This window comes from Ipomoea nil, unplaced genomic scaffold, assembly GCF_001879475.1.
Source record: "Ipomoea nil cultivar Tokyo-kokei standard unplaced genomic scaffold, Asagao_1.1 scaffold0415, whole genome shotgun sequence".
Lineage (NCBI taxonomy): Eukaryota > Viridiplantae > Streptophyta > Magnoliopsida > Solanales > Convolvulaceae > Ipomoea > Ipomoea nil.
The window spans coordinates 811,546-830,255 of NW_017616843.1; the positions used below are offsets into that span (position 1 = coordinate 811,546).

The 18,710-nt window shown below is 35.2% G+C and overlaps 1 protein-coding gene across 1 annotated transcript; it reads right to left on the minus strand.

Moving 5' to 3' along the window:
• Nucleotides 1–4,946: 4,946 nt before the first annotated feature.
• On the minus strand, nucleotides 4,947–15,319 carry LOC109172233 (patatin-like protein 1). Its single transcript, XM_019321381.1, has 8 exons — nucleotides 15,174–15,319; nucleotides 14,893–15,071; nucleotides 14,543–14,747; nucleotides 13,089–13,253; nucleotides 12,873–12,990; nucleotides 5,847–6,040; nucleotides 5,116–5,291; nucleotides 4,947–5,012 (listed from the first exon to the last, which is right to left on the minus strand). The coding sequence occupies exons 1-8, from the start codon at nucleotides 15,285–15,287 to the stop codon at nucleotides 4,961–4,963; spliced, it is 1,203 nt and encodes a 400-aa protein (XP_019176926.1). The 5' UTR covers nucleotides 15,288–15,319; the 3' UTR covers nucleotides 4,947–4,960.
• Between the last annotated feature and the right edge of the window lie 3,391 nt (nucleotides 15,320–18,710).

Genomic DNA, 18,710 nt, shown 5'->3' on the forward strand with positions numbered 1-18,710 from the left:
TAATACAAATTGATTAAAATGTCAAAAGCTCAAAATTTGTAATAAGGCAAGGGAATGTGAGATTACCTAAGAAATTGGAGGGTATCTCACATTCCCTTCCAATAGCTAAAAACTTGATGTGGAGGTTATGTGACATCCCTGGAAAAATTACATAACCAGAACCAAACATAAAAATCTTATATTTCCAAGCAAATATAACCTTAGTTATCTTATATAACTTGAACCAAACACCCCCTTAACATAATACACATAAACTCTCAGGGCGCACAACGCATTGTGCACCCCTGGTGCATGATATATTGATATAATAAGCCTTATTTGGTATACTACCAAACAATACACGAATAATGAAACATCTTAAAATGACCTTGTGATTCACTGGTACTAAGTTATTTCTTTATGTGGGAGGTTATGGGTTCGAGCCTTGGTAGATGCAGACTTGTAATTACCATTTTATCTTTCTTATGATTATTACTAGTTCTTTTACGCGCTTTGCACGAATGGAATAATGCCCAATGATTATTTTTAAATATGTATTTCAAAGTATATCAATGCAATATTATATCGAAGATGTTCATGCATAGGTAAATAAATATTAAATTTGTTTATTTAAATCGGTAATTTAAAGTATATAAATGCAAGATAATATATGAGAGATTGATTATATTGTTACTAAAATAAATATTTGCAACTTTGTAATAACGTTAATCTAAATACTTAGTCTAAAAACGATAATCTAAATAAATAATATTTTTTGTTTTAATTTATCTAATTCTTCTTAATTCTCTTTTGGGTAGCATTGTCATTGTCTTCATTTTCAGTACTTGTCCTTCTTTTTTTTTATTAGTAGTGTGTCATGTGCAATTGGGTTACTGCTGGTAGAATAGATGGATTCGTCGTACAATGAGATTATGGTGTAGGAAGCTTTAGATTTGCTTTGTTGTGTATATGATGGGATCTTAGTTGTACTATTAACTCTTTATCTTACAAGCACCTATTGATATTTGGTAGTTGTAGTTTTTCCCCTACATATTTCATGCGTTGTGAGATGTGTGTCTTAAGTTATCATGTGAAAGTATTAAACAAAATATTAATATTTATTATATTTGTATAAAATACTTGGTATATATATATATATATATATATATATATATATATATATATATATATATATATATATATATATATATATATATATATATATATATGTTCAGGTCCATTTAAGTGTTTCTCGTGCGGTTGTGCGGGTGATTAATGTGCGCGAATTTTGTACTTAGGCCTTGTTTGGTTATTGGCGGATCCGCCGGTTTCAGCATTTTGACCATGTCAAAACGCTAAAAACTATATTTGGTAAATGGCGGTTTGGAGCAGCGGATTTGCTCCAAATCGCCAAAATCTGAAACCCTGCTATGTGCAGCGTTTCAGAATGGCGTTTCGGGCTTTTGTCCAAAAGACCCTTAATTCTATATATTTTTTTTTTGGAATAAGGGTCAAATAGGCCACTCAACTGCACACAAAATTGCAATTAGGCCATTGAACTAAAAGAGAATGCAATTGAGCCATTGAACAACACAAAAACATGCAATTTAGTCCAAAATGACTTGTTTACCTGTTGTAGCAAGTTACCCATTTTTTAATTAATTTTTAAAAATAATTTTTAATTTTTAATAAATAATTAATTTAAATTTAAATTTAAAAAAAAAAAAAAACAGCCGGCCGGAGACGATTCCGACTTCGTCTCCATCGCCGGAGACGAACCTCCGTCTCCAGGTAGCCATGGAGACAAAGACCTTCGTCTCCGGCTATGGAGACGAAGATCTCTTCGTCTCCAGCTATGGAGACGAAGATTTCTTCGTCTCCATAGCCGGAGACGAAGGTCCCCTTTGCAGCCGGAGACGAAGAGATCTTCATCTCCATAGCTGGAGACGAAGGTCCCCTTCGCAGCCGGAGACGAAGAGATCTTCATCTCCATAGCCGGAGACGAAGGTCCCCTTCGCCTGGAGACGGAACCTTCGCCTCCTGGCCATGGAGCTGAAGGGTGTCGTCTCCATAGCCGGAGACGAAGCCGGCCGGATGGGTAACTTACTACAACAAGTAAACAAGTCATTTTGGGTTAAATTGCATATTTTTGTGTTGTTCAATGGCTCAATTACATTCTTTTTTAGTTCAATGGCCTAATTACATTTTTATGTGCAGTTGAGTGGCATATTTGACACTTATTCCTTTTTTTTTTTTTTTTTTACTTTTTGTTTAATAATTTTAACAGAAGCCCCGAGGCTTCTAAATAAAGAAACCTGAGACTTCTTTTTTCCTGCTCATCCGATGTGGGACATCGGATGGGCCGGAATGAATAAGGGGCGTCGCCCCCCTTTTAATGGGGAGCTCAACGCCTCCATTTCCTTCACATTTCATGTGGGATCAAAGATCCCACATCAATTTTAGTCTTTTTTTTAGTAATTTTATTATTATTATTATTATTATTATTATTATTATTATTATTATTATTATTATTATTATTATTATTATTATTACATCAATTTGTTTATTATTATTATTATTATTATTATTATTATTACCCTTTTGGTCATTTTACATATTAACCGCTAATCTAAACAGCTAATTCTACCAAACGTTTTAATACAAACCGCTAGTACAATTCGAGGGTCAAACCCGCTAATACAATCCGCTATTTGATAACCGCTAATACAATCCGCTACCGCTAACCGCAGATAACCAAACAAACCCTTAATGTGCGTGAGTCTTGTGCTTAATGTGCGTGAGATTTGTGTTTAATGTGCGTGAGTGTGTAATGTTTAATGTGTGTGAGTTTTGTACTGAATGTGCGTGAGTCTTGTGCGTAATGTGCGTTAGTCTTGTGCGTAATGTGCGTGAGTGTGTATGTACTTAATGTGAGTTGTGGAAACTTTAAAGTGCATGAGTTTTATGCTTAATGTGCATGGGTTTTGTGCTTAATGTGCGTGAGTCGCGTGCTTAAGGTGTGTGAGTTTTGTACTTAATGGCCCTGTTTGGTAAAATGGCTGTTAGCTGATAGCTGTTAACTGTTAGCTGATTGTGTTAATTAGAGGGTACAAATAGTTGATAACATTAGCTGATTGTAGAAAACTGTTTGGTAAATTAGCTGTTAGCTGATAGCTGTTTGGTATAATTTCTTTTCTCAAAAAGCTAATTGAAAAAGTTGCTTGAAGTAGCTTTTTGAATTTTAGCCTTTTAGAGTAAAAAAAAGCTAATTAACCAAACATTTATATTGATATTTTAACTAAATCAAACAATTAATAGTGGTCAAATAAGCCAAAATTGGCCTATAGGCCAATTTTTTACCAAACAGGGCCAATGTGCGTGAGTGTGTACTTAATGTGAGTTGTTATTAAAACTTAAGGTGCGTGTGCTTTTGTGCTTAACATGCGTGAGGCTTGTGCTTAACATGCGTGAGACTTATACTTAACATGTGTGAGGCTTGTGCTTAACATGCGTGAGGCTTGTGCTTAACATGCGTGAGGTTGTGTTCTGAAGGTGTTTTGTTTGTGTGCTTAATGTGCGTGTGTTGTGTACTTTAAGTGCGTCAGATTAATGCTTAACGTGCGTCCACCCGCACAACCGCACGGAAAAGCCTCAAATGCATCTCATCCCTTCCCTATATATATATATATATATATATATATATATATATATATATATATATATATATATATATATATAGGCGGGTTCAGGTGCGCCAGTGTCTTACGGTGCGGCAACACCAATAGTTCAACAAATATGCACCATCAACGTTAGGAAAATACACCACACAAAACAGAGTAAACAGAGTCCTGCATCACCAAACACACACCATTAGGTGTGAGTAAAAACACCATACACTGTTTGGAAATACACCATTGGGGGTGGTGAGTTATATGATGTATTTTTTTGAGTCTGTTGTGTATTTTGTGATGTTTTATTGCATTTCATTGTGGTGTGTTTTTATTACACTGTTGGGTGCATATTGTTAACACTGTTGGTGTATTCTGAAATTTGATCGCACGGTAAGACCCCGCCGCATATGAGCGCTCTTCTATATATATATATATATATATATATATATATATATATATATATATATATATATATATATATATATATATATATATATATATATATATATATATATATATATATATATATATAAGATCCATTTAATATTTTTAATGGTCTAGATTAGATTAAGTGTGTGCGAATTTGCACACATTTAATGCGCGTTCGCACACGCTTAATCTAATCTAGACCATTAAAAAATATTAGATGGATGCACATGATGTGTTCTCACGTTCTCACCTAAGCACATGTTCTCACTAGAACCCTACCATATATATATAATGTAAAAAGAAGGCAATGGACAATATAGTGAATATAATAAAGAAAATAATATAATAGAGGGTAAATAAGGAAAATCATTAAAAAAATACTAAAATCAAAATAATATGAACCATTCATTTTAAGAAACAAGACTATCGACATTTTTTTGTTCCAGATAAGGGCATAACATTATTGGCTCGTATTAAAATGATGATAGATGTAGATGTAGATACAAAGACAATTTAGTCTTTATTTATTTATTCTCTTTGAATTCTCAATCATTCTATTTCTTCATACCAAACAATGTAAGTTAAATTATCACTTTTGTTGATGAAGAAACATGCAAAAAAAAATACATCCTAACTTTTGATTATTAGTGGGCATAAGCCGTAGAAAGCGAATAATTTTACAATCATAAATAATGATACTTCAAGCATAAATATTAAATCATCGTTTTTATAATTATTATAACAATCAATAACAATATCAAGAAAGATTGAATTAAGAACTTCACGAATAGCTTAGTTAGTTCTCAGCTGATACATTACAGATCATTTACAGTTAAGAAAAAACTGAATTAAAAACTTGACATTTGGTATCTTATTTGGCTTCATTCTTTAATTAAGCGGTTTCTCTTATTCTCTGATAGGGTTTTCGCAAACCTGCAAAAATCCATAACATAGAATGTTAGTTCCAATAAATATATAACACATGCATAAATGATAATATAGCACAATAATAAAACTAAAGTCAAAAGGCCAAGACCTTTTCAAGGCTTGTTCATTTGTCCCACGTTTAGGAACAGGCTTATAGTGTCCAGTCAAAAGATCCAATTTGGAAACAGGTTTCCTCAGCAACTCTTCCCCAACTTCTTGCAATCTCTTCAAATTCTCCTCCGTCGTCACATCAACCGAGGCCAAATCTCCCTTTAACTTATCTTCCTGCACCCATTCATTACCCACGTTACGTTGTCATACTATTATATTCTTCGAGTTTAATAATATAATAATAGGGACAGGTTCCGTGCGGACACTAGTGCAACAATCAGTGTTGCAAAAATCGGGCCTAGGCATGATTAATCGGCGTCTAGGCGCCCTAGGCGGTCCAGGCACCTAGAGGGCTAGCCGACCTAGGCGTCCGCCTAGGCGCCCTAGGCGGTCCCAGGCGCCTAGAGGGCTAGCCGACCTAGGCGTCCGCCTAGGCGCCCTAATCGGTCCCAGGCGCCTAGAGGGCGCCTAATGATTTTTTTAACCTTGACAACAATGTAGTCACTCATCATTAGTTACGCATAAATGTACCACAAAGTGTTTGAAATTGCACCATTAAGTGGTTTTTTTGGTGTATTGGTGCATTTTCAAATACTGCATGATACATTTTTACCTACCTAATCGTGAATCTGCACAAGTTACATGGAAAGTATTGTCCGCATTTGAACCAGTATCTATAATAATAATAGTGAAAACATTATATATATAATAATAATAATCTGATCTGACTTGAATTCGGAGGTAGTTGTTTCCGGCATCGAGGGAGTGAAAACTAGTGGCGATGTGATAATCCACCATGTCGGAGTTGCCTTGGGAGAAAACATCAAGCAAAGGGTGGTTGCCGTCGCCGTGAGCCAACCGTCCGACGATGCCCCAGTCGGCGGCCATTTTTGCAGTGTATTTCTGGCAATAGTTTGAAGATCCTGTTGTAACGTTTATCCGTTACTATTATTATAACATTAGGATAAGTTATGATAATATTCAGTATTTGATATGTAGTGCAACACTAATAACCTAATAACTAGACTACCATTATGATTAGGAGTCTGGTTAGGGTTTAGGAGACCTAAAGACAATCAACCACAATGATGGCCAGTGGTTATATAAGGTCACTAGTCCTCTCACTGCTCACATTACATACCTCATACACCATCTAGAGAGAGCTGAGTAAAGTGAGAGACAAAATACTCGTTATCTCTGCAGCAGTCCGGATCGCTCAACCGTAACAGAAACTATGGCTGGAGGTTAGTCGATCCTATGATCACATATTCTTTGATGCATGTGATATTTTAGTCTAACAGTTGGTATCAGTCGCCATAAATAATCTCTGCCTAGTTTTTTTTTAATTGCTTAAATATTTGCATATTTTATATACTTTGTTATATAATTGAGATTATGTGAATATTCTTTAGTATGCAATTATATTGTCTGGGCTGCTGGAAATTAAGTTTTTATTCCGCATTAAGAAACAAAAAAAAAACAAAAAAAACAAAAAAATTGGATAATTATTTTGGCCTACTGCTTCGCACGTGTTCAGTCATCGGCGGCTATTGTTGATTGGAGGAGATAGATGTTTTTTTCCGTCATTTTCCCGTCGTCTTCTCATTCAGCACAATCAACGATGGTTTCCGGTGATGGCGCAGCTCAATCGGCGACGAAGGCACGGCCTCAAGGAACGCCGTGTTCTGCACGTCGTCGGCTGGACTGGGTTGCATCGCGGTAGTACGACGGAAGACGGCGGCCGGTGGCGTTGGTGTTGCATTGCGGGCTGGTGGCGGCAGCGACGCTGGGTCTCCCGGCGACGTTGTCGCAGTCTGACCTCCTTGCGGTGACGCCGGCGACCCTTGGCTGCTGATCGTCGATGCTGCTGACCTCCCTGGTCTCTGCGTTGCGCCACTGCCTCTTCACGAAGCAGATTAGTGAAGAAGATGATGATGATGTGTTAATGGGCCAGGTCTGGCCCAATTTGGGCTAGACCTGGGCTCATTAAGGAAAAAAAAATTATTATAAATTTTCTTTTTAACTGGGCCTGTTTTGGTTTTGGGTCAAATTTGAATTGATATTTGGACTACATCAATTCATTCAGATTAACATCTTCATCATATTTGGACTTCTTCTAATTAAATTATCCAATTGAATTTTTTTTTTTATTAAGTCTATTATTAAATTATTATTCAACTTTGAATAATTATTCAGTTTTTAATTTTTCAGTTGAATTTTAATTTAATAATGTTTTTCAGTTTAAATTGTATTAAGTGTTGCAATTTAATTATGGAGTATTTGTGAGTAATATGCATAATCTGAGCATGCTATTTATCTCTTTATTGCAATAATTATTTGACTGTTATAATTATGCCTGTAGAAAAGCATGTTCATTAAGAAAAATTTAGAGCCTTTTAGGTCTGAATTATATGCTATGCCTGAATTAGTGCCTTTTAGGTGAATTAGTGCCTTTCAGGTTAGATTATGCATATTATTACTCAACCTTCAGTTATTACTCCACTCGTGTTTTATAAAGTTCCTAAAGCACATTAAGTACATAAACAATTCGTAGTTTTACCCTATTCAAAGCCTTATCCATAGGTGAAACTACTCTTTAGATCTCTCAAACGATTTTACTTCAAAAATGAGAACACATGAATTAGGGAAGTTTCTTGGGGAGGAATACTAGTTCTATGGCCCTGGCTTAAAAGCCTTGTTGCTACTAGTCCCCTTGCGACACTACTCTGTCTAAGGAGTTGGTTTTTAACCGAGCTTCGTCTCGACCAACTTTCCTGGGAGTATACCTAAGGATTGTGTATCATATTTTGGTTTAATCTGTTTGTTTATTAGGCTTTCTTGCTAATGTGATTATGTTCTTTGGTTAATTAAATAGTAGCCACAACATCTTTAATTTTCCAAAATTACATATTAAGTTTTACTCACATAAAGTTAATGCAAGAATATTGTAATTCACTCTGCGTGATATGGCAAAATTTAGCCCACAGGCAATTTTGTTATATTTGTAGGGTTAATTAGGATGAAATACCATACTATGATCATAATTTGCCCACAGGGATTATGTATCGGCATATAGTTTTGGTAGTTTTGTCATTAAGAGTGGAAAAATTAAAATCGCACCCATTCCGTTTCCACCATTCAGTTTTGGTAAATTCATTATGCGTAAAAATTTAGCCCACAGGCAATTTTATGGCATCCAAATTTATTTTTTGCATAATTTTACATTGGTAATATTATGTACTTCAGTATCTCTCTCTAAATTTTTGTGCCTTGAAAATTCTAACCAAGCATTAATTATTATTCTTTACAGCAACTCATCCTGTCACCCAAACACAAATTAATGTTCCAATCCTTAATGAAGATAATCACAAAGAGTGGAAAGATGCTATTCTCTTGCAATTAAGATTATTAGAGTTGGATTACGCTGTTCTCAATGAGGAACCCCCTGAGGTTACTGAAGAAAGCACTGGCGGAGCCAAGCAGCTTCGCGCACAATGGGAGAAATCCAATGGATTATGTGTGCTCTTCATTAAGTCAAGAATTTCTAGAAAAATTCGTTTTTGCTTTGAGGACATTAAGAAAGCGAAACCCTTGCTCAAAGCTATCGATGATAACTTCATTGAATCAAAGAAAGTTTTGGCAATGACTCTAATCATGAAGTTGAGAAATTTGCGTCTTTCCACTGTCAAGGGAACGCGTGAACACATTATGCAACTCAGGGATATTGCGGCTCAATTAAAGGAGTTGGAAATCATTCTACCAGATGATTATTTGGTGCTTTTTGCACTTGATACCCTCCCTCAGGAGTACAATCCTTTTAAGATTTCCTACATCACACATAAAGAGGACTGGTCTATCAATGAGTTGATAACCATGTGTGCAATGGAGGAACAAAGGCTTGTGGCTAAGCTTGGGTATGTTCCATCTTCTTTTGTTTGTTTCGAATCTAATATGTCAGAAGTTAATACTAATTCTTGGTGGGTTGACTCTGGTTCAACAATCCACATTGCAAACTCTTTACAGGAATTGACAAAATTGAGACAGCCAACGGGAACTGAGTGTAGCATCTTCTCTGGAAACAAGATTGCGTCACCAGTCGAAGCTGTCGAAGTTTGCAATTTAGTTTTAGACAATAGTTTTGTAATGACGTTAGAAAAGACATTTTATGTTCCTAGTTTTTCTAGGAACTTAGTTTCAGTATCTAGACTTGTACCCTTCGGATATTCTTTTGAATTTAATACCAATAATATCAAGTTATTTCATTATTATACTTGTGTTGGTACTGGTACATTGTCTAATGGTCTTTTCCGTCTTAAATTAAAGAATGATTCAGTTTACAATTCTTTACATATTCAAAACGGCACCAAACGGTGCAGTATTAACGACAATTCCTCAATGTTGTGGCATCGGAGATTAGGTCATATCTCCCTTGAGCGTATTAAAAGGTTGGTAAAGGATGGAGTACTTTCTACTCTAGACTATACTGACTTTGAGACTTGCGTTGACTGCATTAAGGGTAAGCAGACAAACAAGTCAAAGAAAGGTGCCAATAGAAGTACAACGTTGTTGAAAATTATTCATACTGACATATGTTGTCCTGATATGACAATACCTGGTCAGAAATATTTCACCACCTTTATTGATGACTTCTCAAGTTTTTCCTATGTGTATTTACTTCATCATAAACATGAAGCATTGGATGCCTTCAAATCATTTAAAGCTGAAGTTGAAAACCAATGTAACAGGAAAATACACATAGTTAGGTCTGATAGGGGTGGTGAATACTATGGTAGATACAATGAGAATGGCAAGCACCTGGTCTATTTGCTAAGTTTCTTCAAGAGCATGGGATTGTTGCCCAATACACCATGCCTGGTTCTCCGGACCAAAATGATGTAGCTGAAAGAAGAAATCGGACCCTTCTGGATATGGTGCGGAGTATGCTTAGCAACTCTAAGCTTCCTAAGTCGTTGTGGGATGAAGCACTTAAGACGGCAACGTATATATTAAACCGTGTTCCAACCAAGGCTGTCCCTGAGACACCGTTTGAGTTATTCAAAGGTTGGAAACTGAGTTTGCAACATATGCGTGTTTAGGGATGTCCGTCTGAGGTGAGGATATATAACCCACACGAGAAGAAACTTGAACCAAGGACGATTTGTGTTTTCTTTATTGGATATGCACAATCTTCTAAGGGTTATAGGTTCTATTGTCCATCTCATACTACTAGGATAGTGGAATCAAGGAATGCTGAATTTCTTGAAGGTGACTTGATTAGTGGGAGTGATCGGTTTAAGGACTTAGTTCCTTCTTTCGATCATATTGACTCTCACCCTTCTACGTCATCTGGTGGTACTTATCCGCAGTGCTCCTTTAGTTCTGCCTGCAGATATACCACTTACCGTTGAGATTCCACAAACTGTTGAGGATCAGCCTTTGGAAGAACCAGTTCAGGACTTACAGCAACCGCCTGAACTAGATTTCGAACCAATGGTTGAACCAACTCAGGATATACAGCAAGATTCTGAGCCGATGCAGACTGAACCAATTCAAGAACTGCCACCAGTTCCTAAAGAGGTAGTTGATCCGCAGCCTGTGCAAGGCGGTGGGGGTCCAACCTTAAGACGGTCTACTCAGATAAGGCGATCAACAGTTCCTAGTTATTATGTTTCGTATCTACAAGAATCTGACATAGGGGCCGAAAATGATCCTGAAACATTCTCTCGAGCCACAAATTGTGCACAGTCTGACTTATGGTTAGAAGCCATGAAAGATGAAATGAATTCCATGAAGGACAATGGAGTTTGGGATCTTGTTGAGTTGCCTAATGGGGCCAAGGCCATTGGTTGTAAATGGGTCTTTAAGGCTAAAAGAAACTCATTAGGCAACATTAAGAGATACAAGGCCCGGCTTGTTGCCAAGGGATTTACTCAAAAAGAAGGAATCGATTACAAGGAGACATTTTCTCCTGTATCAAAGAAAGATTCACTTCGGATCATTCTGGCATTAGTTGCACATTTTAATCTTGAGTTGCAACAAATGGATGTGAAAACCGCTTTCCTAAATGGTGATCTAGAAGAGAAGGTTTATATGAAAAAACCTGAAGGTTTCTCTTCTAGGGGTGGTGAGCATTTAGTATGTAAGCTTAAGAAATCCATATACGGTTTAAAACAAGCCTCCCGTCAATGGTACATCAAATTCGATGGGGTAATTTCTTCATTTGGTTTTGTTGAAAATCCCTCAAATAACTGTATATACCAAAAGGTGAGTGGGAGTAAAATTTGTTTCCTTGTTTTATATGTGGATGACATCTTACTTGCCACCAATGATAAGGGGATGCTTCGTGATGTGAAACAATTTCTTTCTAAGAACTTTGATATGAAGGATATGGGTGATGCCTCTTATGTTATTGGCATTAAAATTCAGAGAGATAGGTCCCGGGGTATACTGGGTTTATCTCAAGAAACCTATATAAACAAAGTTTTAGAGAGATTTCATGTGCAAAATTGTTCATCTAATGTTGCTCCCATAGCTAAGGGTTAGACTTTTGGAGAGCTGTAAAGAGGGTTCTAAGGTATCTAAGATGAACCAAAGGTTACAAGCTTGGGTTTAGGCAGACGGACAATTTAGATGTTGTTGGTCATTCAGACGCGGACTTTGCTGGCTGTGTTGATTCTCGGAAATCAACATCAGGGTGCGTCTTTATTATGGCCAGTGGGGCTATCTCATGGAGAAGTGTTAAACAGTCCTTAATAGCTACTTCTACCATGGAAGCCGAGTTCGTTTTCAGTTTCGAGACAACTTCATAGGGTGTTTGGCTAAAGAATTTTATCTCTGGGCTTAGAATTATGGATTCCATATCTAAGCCATTGAAAGTTTACTGCGACAACTCAGCTGCAGTCTTCCTAGCTAAGACCACAAAAGTGGGAGTCGAATTAAGTACATCGACATCAAGTTCTTAGCAATTAGGAATCGTGTCAAAAATAAAGTTGTATTCTTTGAACACATTCATACTGAGTTGGTGTCAGCAGATCCCTTGACTAAATGCATGCCTTCAGTTAAATTCAAGGATCTGGTTCAGAAAATGGGACTTTTTCCCACTATGGAATTTGTATATACATTCAGTTTAAAATTCTTTGGCATTCAGACATTTTCTCAATTAAGTGTGTACACCTTCATTTGCTTCATATTGATGAGAAAATGTACTTCAGGGGCTTGGAATAAACATAGGGTTTATTTCGTTGGGTTTTGTTTCCTAATTAAGTGCTCAATGGCAGTTTGCATTTGATCATAATGGATACTACTCGTGCTAATGAGAACATATCATTATGGTTGGTGTTTTTCTGTTATTGAGTGGTAGTGCTTGCACCAAGTGGGAGAATGTAACGTTTATCCGTTACTATTATTATAACATTAGGATAAGTTATGATAATATTCAGTATTTGATATGTAGTGCAACACTAATAACCTAATAACTAGACTACCATTATGATTAGGAGTCTGGTTAGGGTTTAGGAGACCTAAAGACAATCAACCACAATGATGGCCAGTGGTTATATAAGGTCACTAGTCCTCTCACTGCTCACATTACATACCTCATACACCATCTAGAGAGAGCTGAGTAAAGTGAGAGACAAAATACTCGTTATCTCTGCAGCAGTCCGGATCGCTCAACCGTAACAGAAACTATGGCTGGAGGTTAGTCGATCCTATGATCACATATTCTTTGATGCATGTGATATTTTAGTGTAACACCTGTACCTAATGAAAGTACCAGGAAGCGTCGCTGGCAGTCTTTACGATTGGTTCCGGCGGCCAAATCATCATCTTTACTCTCCATTCTTTGCATCGCAGTGCTGATCGCAACCAGAGTCTTATATATGCATGCAACACAAAACATACGTTCAACTAAAATACACACGTTCAACTGATATGATAACTATATATATATAGAGATGTATGTATATATACCGGATTGTTAGCGCAGACGGCGCCGTCGATGAGGTTGAACTCAATGGTGTTGCCTTTATCATCAGTGTTCTGAAAATAATGAGCAGGAAAATAAGTTGGAGCTGCGGAGCTTCCTATGCATATGTCTGATAATTTAACGTCCGACTCAGGAGAATCCTCCGCCTGCATATATGAATCTCATGTGAGACCATCGGATAAGTGAAAAATATAATACTAAGTGCCTGTTTGATTGATGTAATTTGGTTATAATTGCATTGCAATTCGTTTCCCTATCAATTACTTCGTTTGTTTGGAGGGAATTACAATTACTTCCCTTGACTGAATTATAAATCATGGCCCGACCCCTTACCTAATGTGTGTTTGGTTGGTAGGAAGGAAAAAAATTGTAATTCTGTAAGAAAAGAATAAGGTAGGAATTCAAATGACATTGTTTGGTAAGAAGGAATGAAATTATTTGGAATGAAAAGGAAAAATGGGTATAAAGACTAAAATGTCTTTGTGTAATAATAATAATAACAATCAACAAGAACATTTGTGTCATTTCATCTAAATCCCCACAAGCATTGAATTGCCATTCATGGGGTACCCCATGAATTGCAATTCAACAAAAGGAGGGAATTGCAATTCGACATCGAATTGCAATTCCCTCCAACCAAACAATGTAATTGAGGTTTTTACTGAATTACAATTCAATTACAACTAAACTACATCCAACCAAACGCCCTATTTCCCTTTCAATTCCTTGTAATCCCATTACTGCATACCAAACACTGTAATTTGAATTCTTACTTAATTGCCACATTATTTCTTTCCACCGAATTACAATTTCTTTTCCACATAATTGATTCCTTCAAACGAAACACCCTCTAAATGTTCTTGTTAGTTGAGACTGGGACAATATGTAATACTTTTGAGGGAAAAATGTGTTTAAATCAAAATGAAAAAAATATTATATTTTTCTTTCAAAGTATTAATTACACTTCCCCATTTAAGTAACAAACAATTTATTGTTGATTAATATTATATTTCTCAATATAAGAATTACGTTTCTATCTTGACCCGACTTGTTTGTAAAATCATGTTCTCGTGCCGACGGTGCTTCTCGTACAGCTATGCAGTCCCTTACCATTAGGTATGCATAATGAACCACAAAGTGTTTGAAAATGTACCTTTAGCTGTGGTGCAGTACTGCGTCATTATGGTGTATTTCATTGTAGTACATCTATGAACATTGTGTGGTGCATTTTTGCATACTTAATGCTGAATCTACACCGACAACACGGGAAGCACTGACCGCATTTAAACCAGTATATATATATATATATATATATATATATATATATATATATATATATATATATATATATATATATATATATATATATATATATATATATATATATATATATATATATGTGTGTGTGTGTGTGTGTCTATGTGTACCTCGTATATATGTAGTTGGTGAATACATGTGGTTGAAAGTTGGTGATGTCGAAGGTGGGGATGACAATTGGAGTCAAAGTTTGATGCAGACGAGTGTTTCCAAGCCTTTCTTGAACAACTTCGTGGAGGTATTTACCGTCATATTTGGGACCAAGAGACGATGCCAAACCTCTTCTGATTGTTCCAAACAGACCGCCGCCTCTGCATGTCATGTATCTAATGCATGCAACCAACACAAATTATTATATTGCTGCATCCAACTATTAATTTATGCTTACTAATTCTCAAATTTAGGGATGAAAATTACAAATCTCAATCAACCCAGTGAAATATAAATAAAAAAAAAATAGTACTATTATACCGTTCTGGAAATATCTTAGGGCCGTGCTCTTTGTAAAAGGGAAGAATGTCTTTTGCAGCAAAAAGCGGACGCTTGTCTTTATCTGGAGCTGTTAACATAGCGGTTATCAATCCTCCGGTGCTCGTTCCAGCAATCAAGTCAAAGTAGTCGCAGATTCTTACTTTTTCACCGTCTAATTCCTAATCAAAAATAAAATTAAAATAAACATACTTTAATTTCAACACTCATGCATGTTAAATAATGAAAAAAATATATGCTTCAAATGCTTTAGAAGTGATTACTTGAAGTTGGGCTTCAAGGAAAGCAAGAATAGTAGCAGGAATGATCCCTCTAATACCACCTCCATCAATGCTAAGAATCGCAATACAGTTTCCAGAGTTGCTGTTTAATGCCATTCCGAATGATGATAGGCTTATGGTTTGTTTTGGTGTTTACGAGAAAGAAGCATTTGTGTGCTTTTATAGGCATTGATTAGATGAACGGATTGTTGTCTTAAAATATAATAAAATAATTTCAAGAAGAAATATAAAATTGACTAAAATATGAACTTGTTGAGTTTCCCTCATATAGAAATTATGAATATGAGTTTGTCTCATATAAGGAATATGAGTGATACATTGATTGTGTTCTTAAGGTGTGTATCACCACCATCACCATCGCTATGAATAAAGTAATAGTTTCACTCTTTTTGCTTGAAAATTTTTATGGTACAACCCATCGTTCTTTCTAACCACAAAAAATTTGGGTCAAAATATCATCTACAACATTCCAGAAAATTCTTCAAATTCACTCTTAAAACCTGTCCAGATGGATGTAGGCACATTGCCGAACCACGTAAATATTGTATTCCACCATTATTATTATTTATTGTTCTTGTTAATCTCAATAGACCTAATGAGTAATGACCTACCTAAAAACACATATTTGATTACCCCTTCAATTAAAAACCTCATTCCCTAATTAAAAATGTGTATCATTCCATCTTATTAGTAATATGATTTTTAATTTTGGATTAGTGCTTTTAAATTTTTGTTTTGATTTTTTTTTTTGTTCATATTGGTGTTTGGATGTCATTATATTATGATCAATTGCCTTAATTTTTTTCTTTAAATCTTTATTTCCATTATAGGGTTATACATAACCAAACAACAATATTGGTAATCATTCCAATTCTACCCTACTACCAAATATGTAAAATATTTTCACCAAAACTCATTACTTTTACCAAGTATTTGATTCTCATTCCAATTCTGATTCACTTGTGCAAACCAAACACACCCTACATGTCACAACAATTAAGAGATTAAATTGGTATTAATTTAAATTTAAATTTACAAGACGTAAATAAGAATAATTATATTAATACTCTCGCCCCTCATGCGCTATTTACTTAATAATAATAATAATATTCTCAACCAATTGCATTTTCAAAATTCATCTCTTTTTAAAATATGGATATTCCAATTGTCAAACCAATTAAATTACAGTAATTTTTTTTTTTTTTAAAGATGGAATTTGGAATTTTTGATAACATCACTTCCGCACGACTAATAAAACAAAACATCTAGGGTTGGGGTTCAGCTAGGAAGAATAAAACAAAACATCCTTGAAAATTTCAATGGACTCTCTTCCATATTTAATTTAATGATTGACTTATTTACTTGTGTTGAAATCCTACAATAATACAAAGAATTTTTTTATTTTATTTTAAATGCTACTAACTCTATTACATTGTAGTATCTGTTCAAATTAAACAAAAAATTTGATATACTATGTCTTTAATAATTAATCACAATATATTATTTCTCAATTATCCATCCACTTGCTAATTAAATCACCAAATAATAGTAAGGCTACTATATATATATGTATCGTAGCCTATATATATATATATATATATATATATATATATATATATATATATGTGTGTGTGTGTGTGTGTGTGTGTGTGTGTGTGTGTGTGTGGGTAATTATATGTTTTGAAAACCTATGTACTATGAAATATGTGTGAGTATAGTTTATATGATGATATATAAGTATATAAATATTTTATGTGTCAAAATTAGATTTGTTGTTATATTAATTTGAAAAATTATATTATATATATACTTAATTGAATACTAGCGTGTAAGTTCTATGTTGATTATATGTGTATATACTTCTATTCTTGTGTTAGTCTTGTATTTTGGAATGATTCAAGTTGATCTGATGTGGTTGTTGTGCTTATTCTGTCTGTTGTCTTTGTTCGAAGTTGCCTCACGGGCTAGGTGGCGGAACTGAAGAGTTCCGCTGCCCAACCTGTAGGAAGACCACGATACTTGTTGACTCTCTAGTTTCGTGGGGTCTGCGGAACTCACTCACGGAACCCAGATGGTTCAATGAGTCTTCTGCCTGTCGGCACTACCTTGGCAGTAAGTTTTTGGTGTCCAAAAATTATTTTGGAGAAAATATGAGTATTTTGAGAAACCGTTAGCTTATATATGTGATTATGTGTGTATATTTTGTGTAGTATAAATGTTTATTATGAGATACTTTGATAATTTTCTTGGTCTAGTTAGTTATAATATTATTTGTGAAGTTATGATCCATGTCTATGAGTCTTGTTATGATATTCTAACGTTAGTAGAGTGTTTCATATACCTATATGTATATTATGGGAAGTTAGGATGGTTTATGAGTTTTTGTAGTGGTGAGCTCCGGCTCAGTTGGGGGCTTTGGCTCCATTTGGTGAGTTTGTATCCGGTAGAAAACATCTTGGATACCTATTATATGATGCGAGGTAGCATGGTAGAAAACATCCTGGACTATCCGGACTAGTTACTACCCTTTGAGCCTGGGAAGCCCACTGAAGGTGTGCACACTAATGGCACGTTTGGTTCACGGAATAGGCCTGGAATGGAATAGTATTCCCAGTAATAGACCTATTCCTGTGTTTGGTAAAAACATCTATTCCCAGGAACATTGTTTCTGGGAATGACTTATTCCCCTTTTAAGGGGAATAGAGATTCCTAGGGGCCCCCCTGGTATTAAGCTATTCCTGAGTTCTTAGGAATAGCCTAAAGTTGTTATTTCCCATTTTACCCCTACTTTATCCCAATTAAATTTGTTTCATATTTCACCACCAGGGCCACCACGGCCACGATCACCGCCATAAAAGTAATTCAATTTTTGCTAAGTAGTAGTTAAAATAAAATTAATGAAGATGATATTGTTATTATTATTATGGCCATTATCACAAGACCTTTCATTTGCCTTATATTTATTCCATTATTTATGTTATAGAAAATGAAGGGTTATATGGATGTATATATATACATGTTCAAGGCATAATGAAAGAGAGAACTTGTGTTCTTGAGTTCTACATTCTTGTGTTATATTTTTCTCTCTACTCTTCCATTCCATATTGCAATATTCTTCATACATACAATCGATGCGTTACCATACAACTATCACGCGAGAACTAACAAGTTGATAGGCCGAATTACAACACGTTATCAGCACGAATCGCCAACATATTCCTCGGTGAACGGTATGCTCGGACATATTATAATACATGTTTTTATACTAGGCAAGCATGTTCATAGGTTTCATATAATACATGTTTTTATATGGCACATGTTGATTCTACACCTCTTGATATGATTATGAAATACATGATTGATATGATACATATTGATTCTAAAATTTGAAATATGAATTGCACATACCGGTTCATATATATATGATTGTGTAAATTCCTGAATATATATTTCCAATTTTATTTTTGATTCTTAAAATTGAAAGAAAAGCATGTGATATATATGTTTGTGTAAATAGAT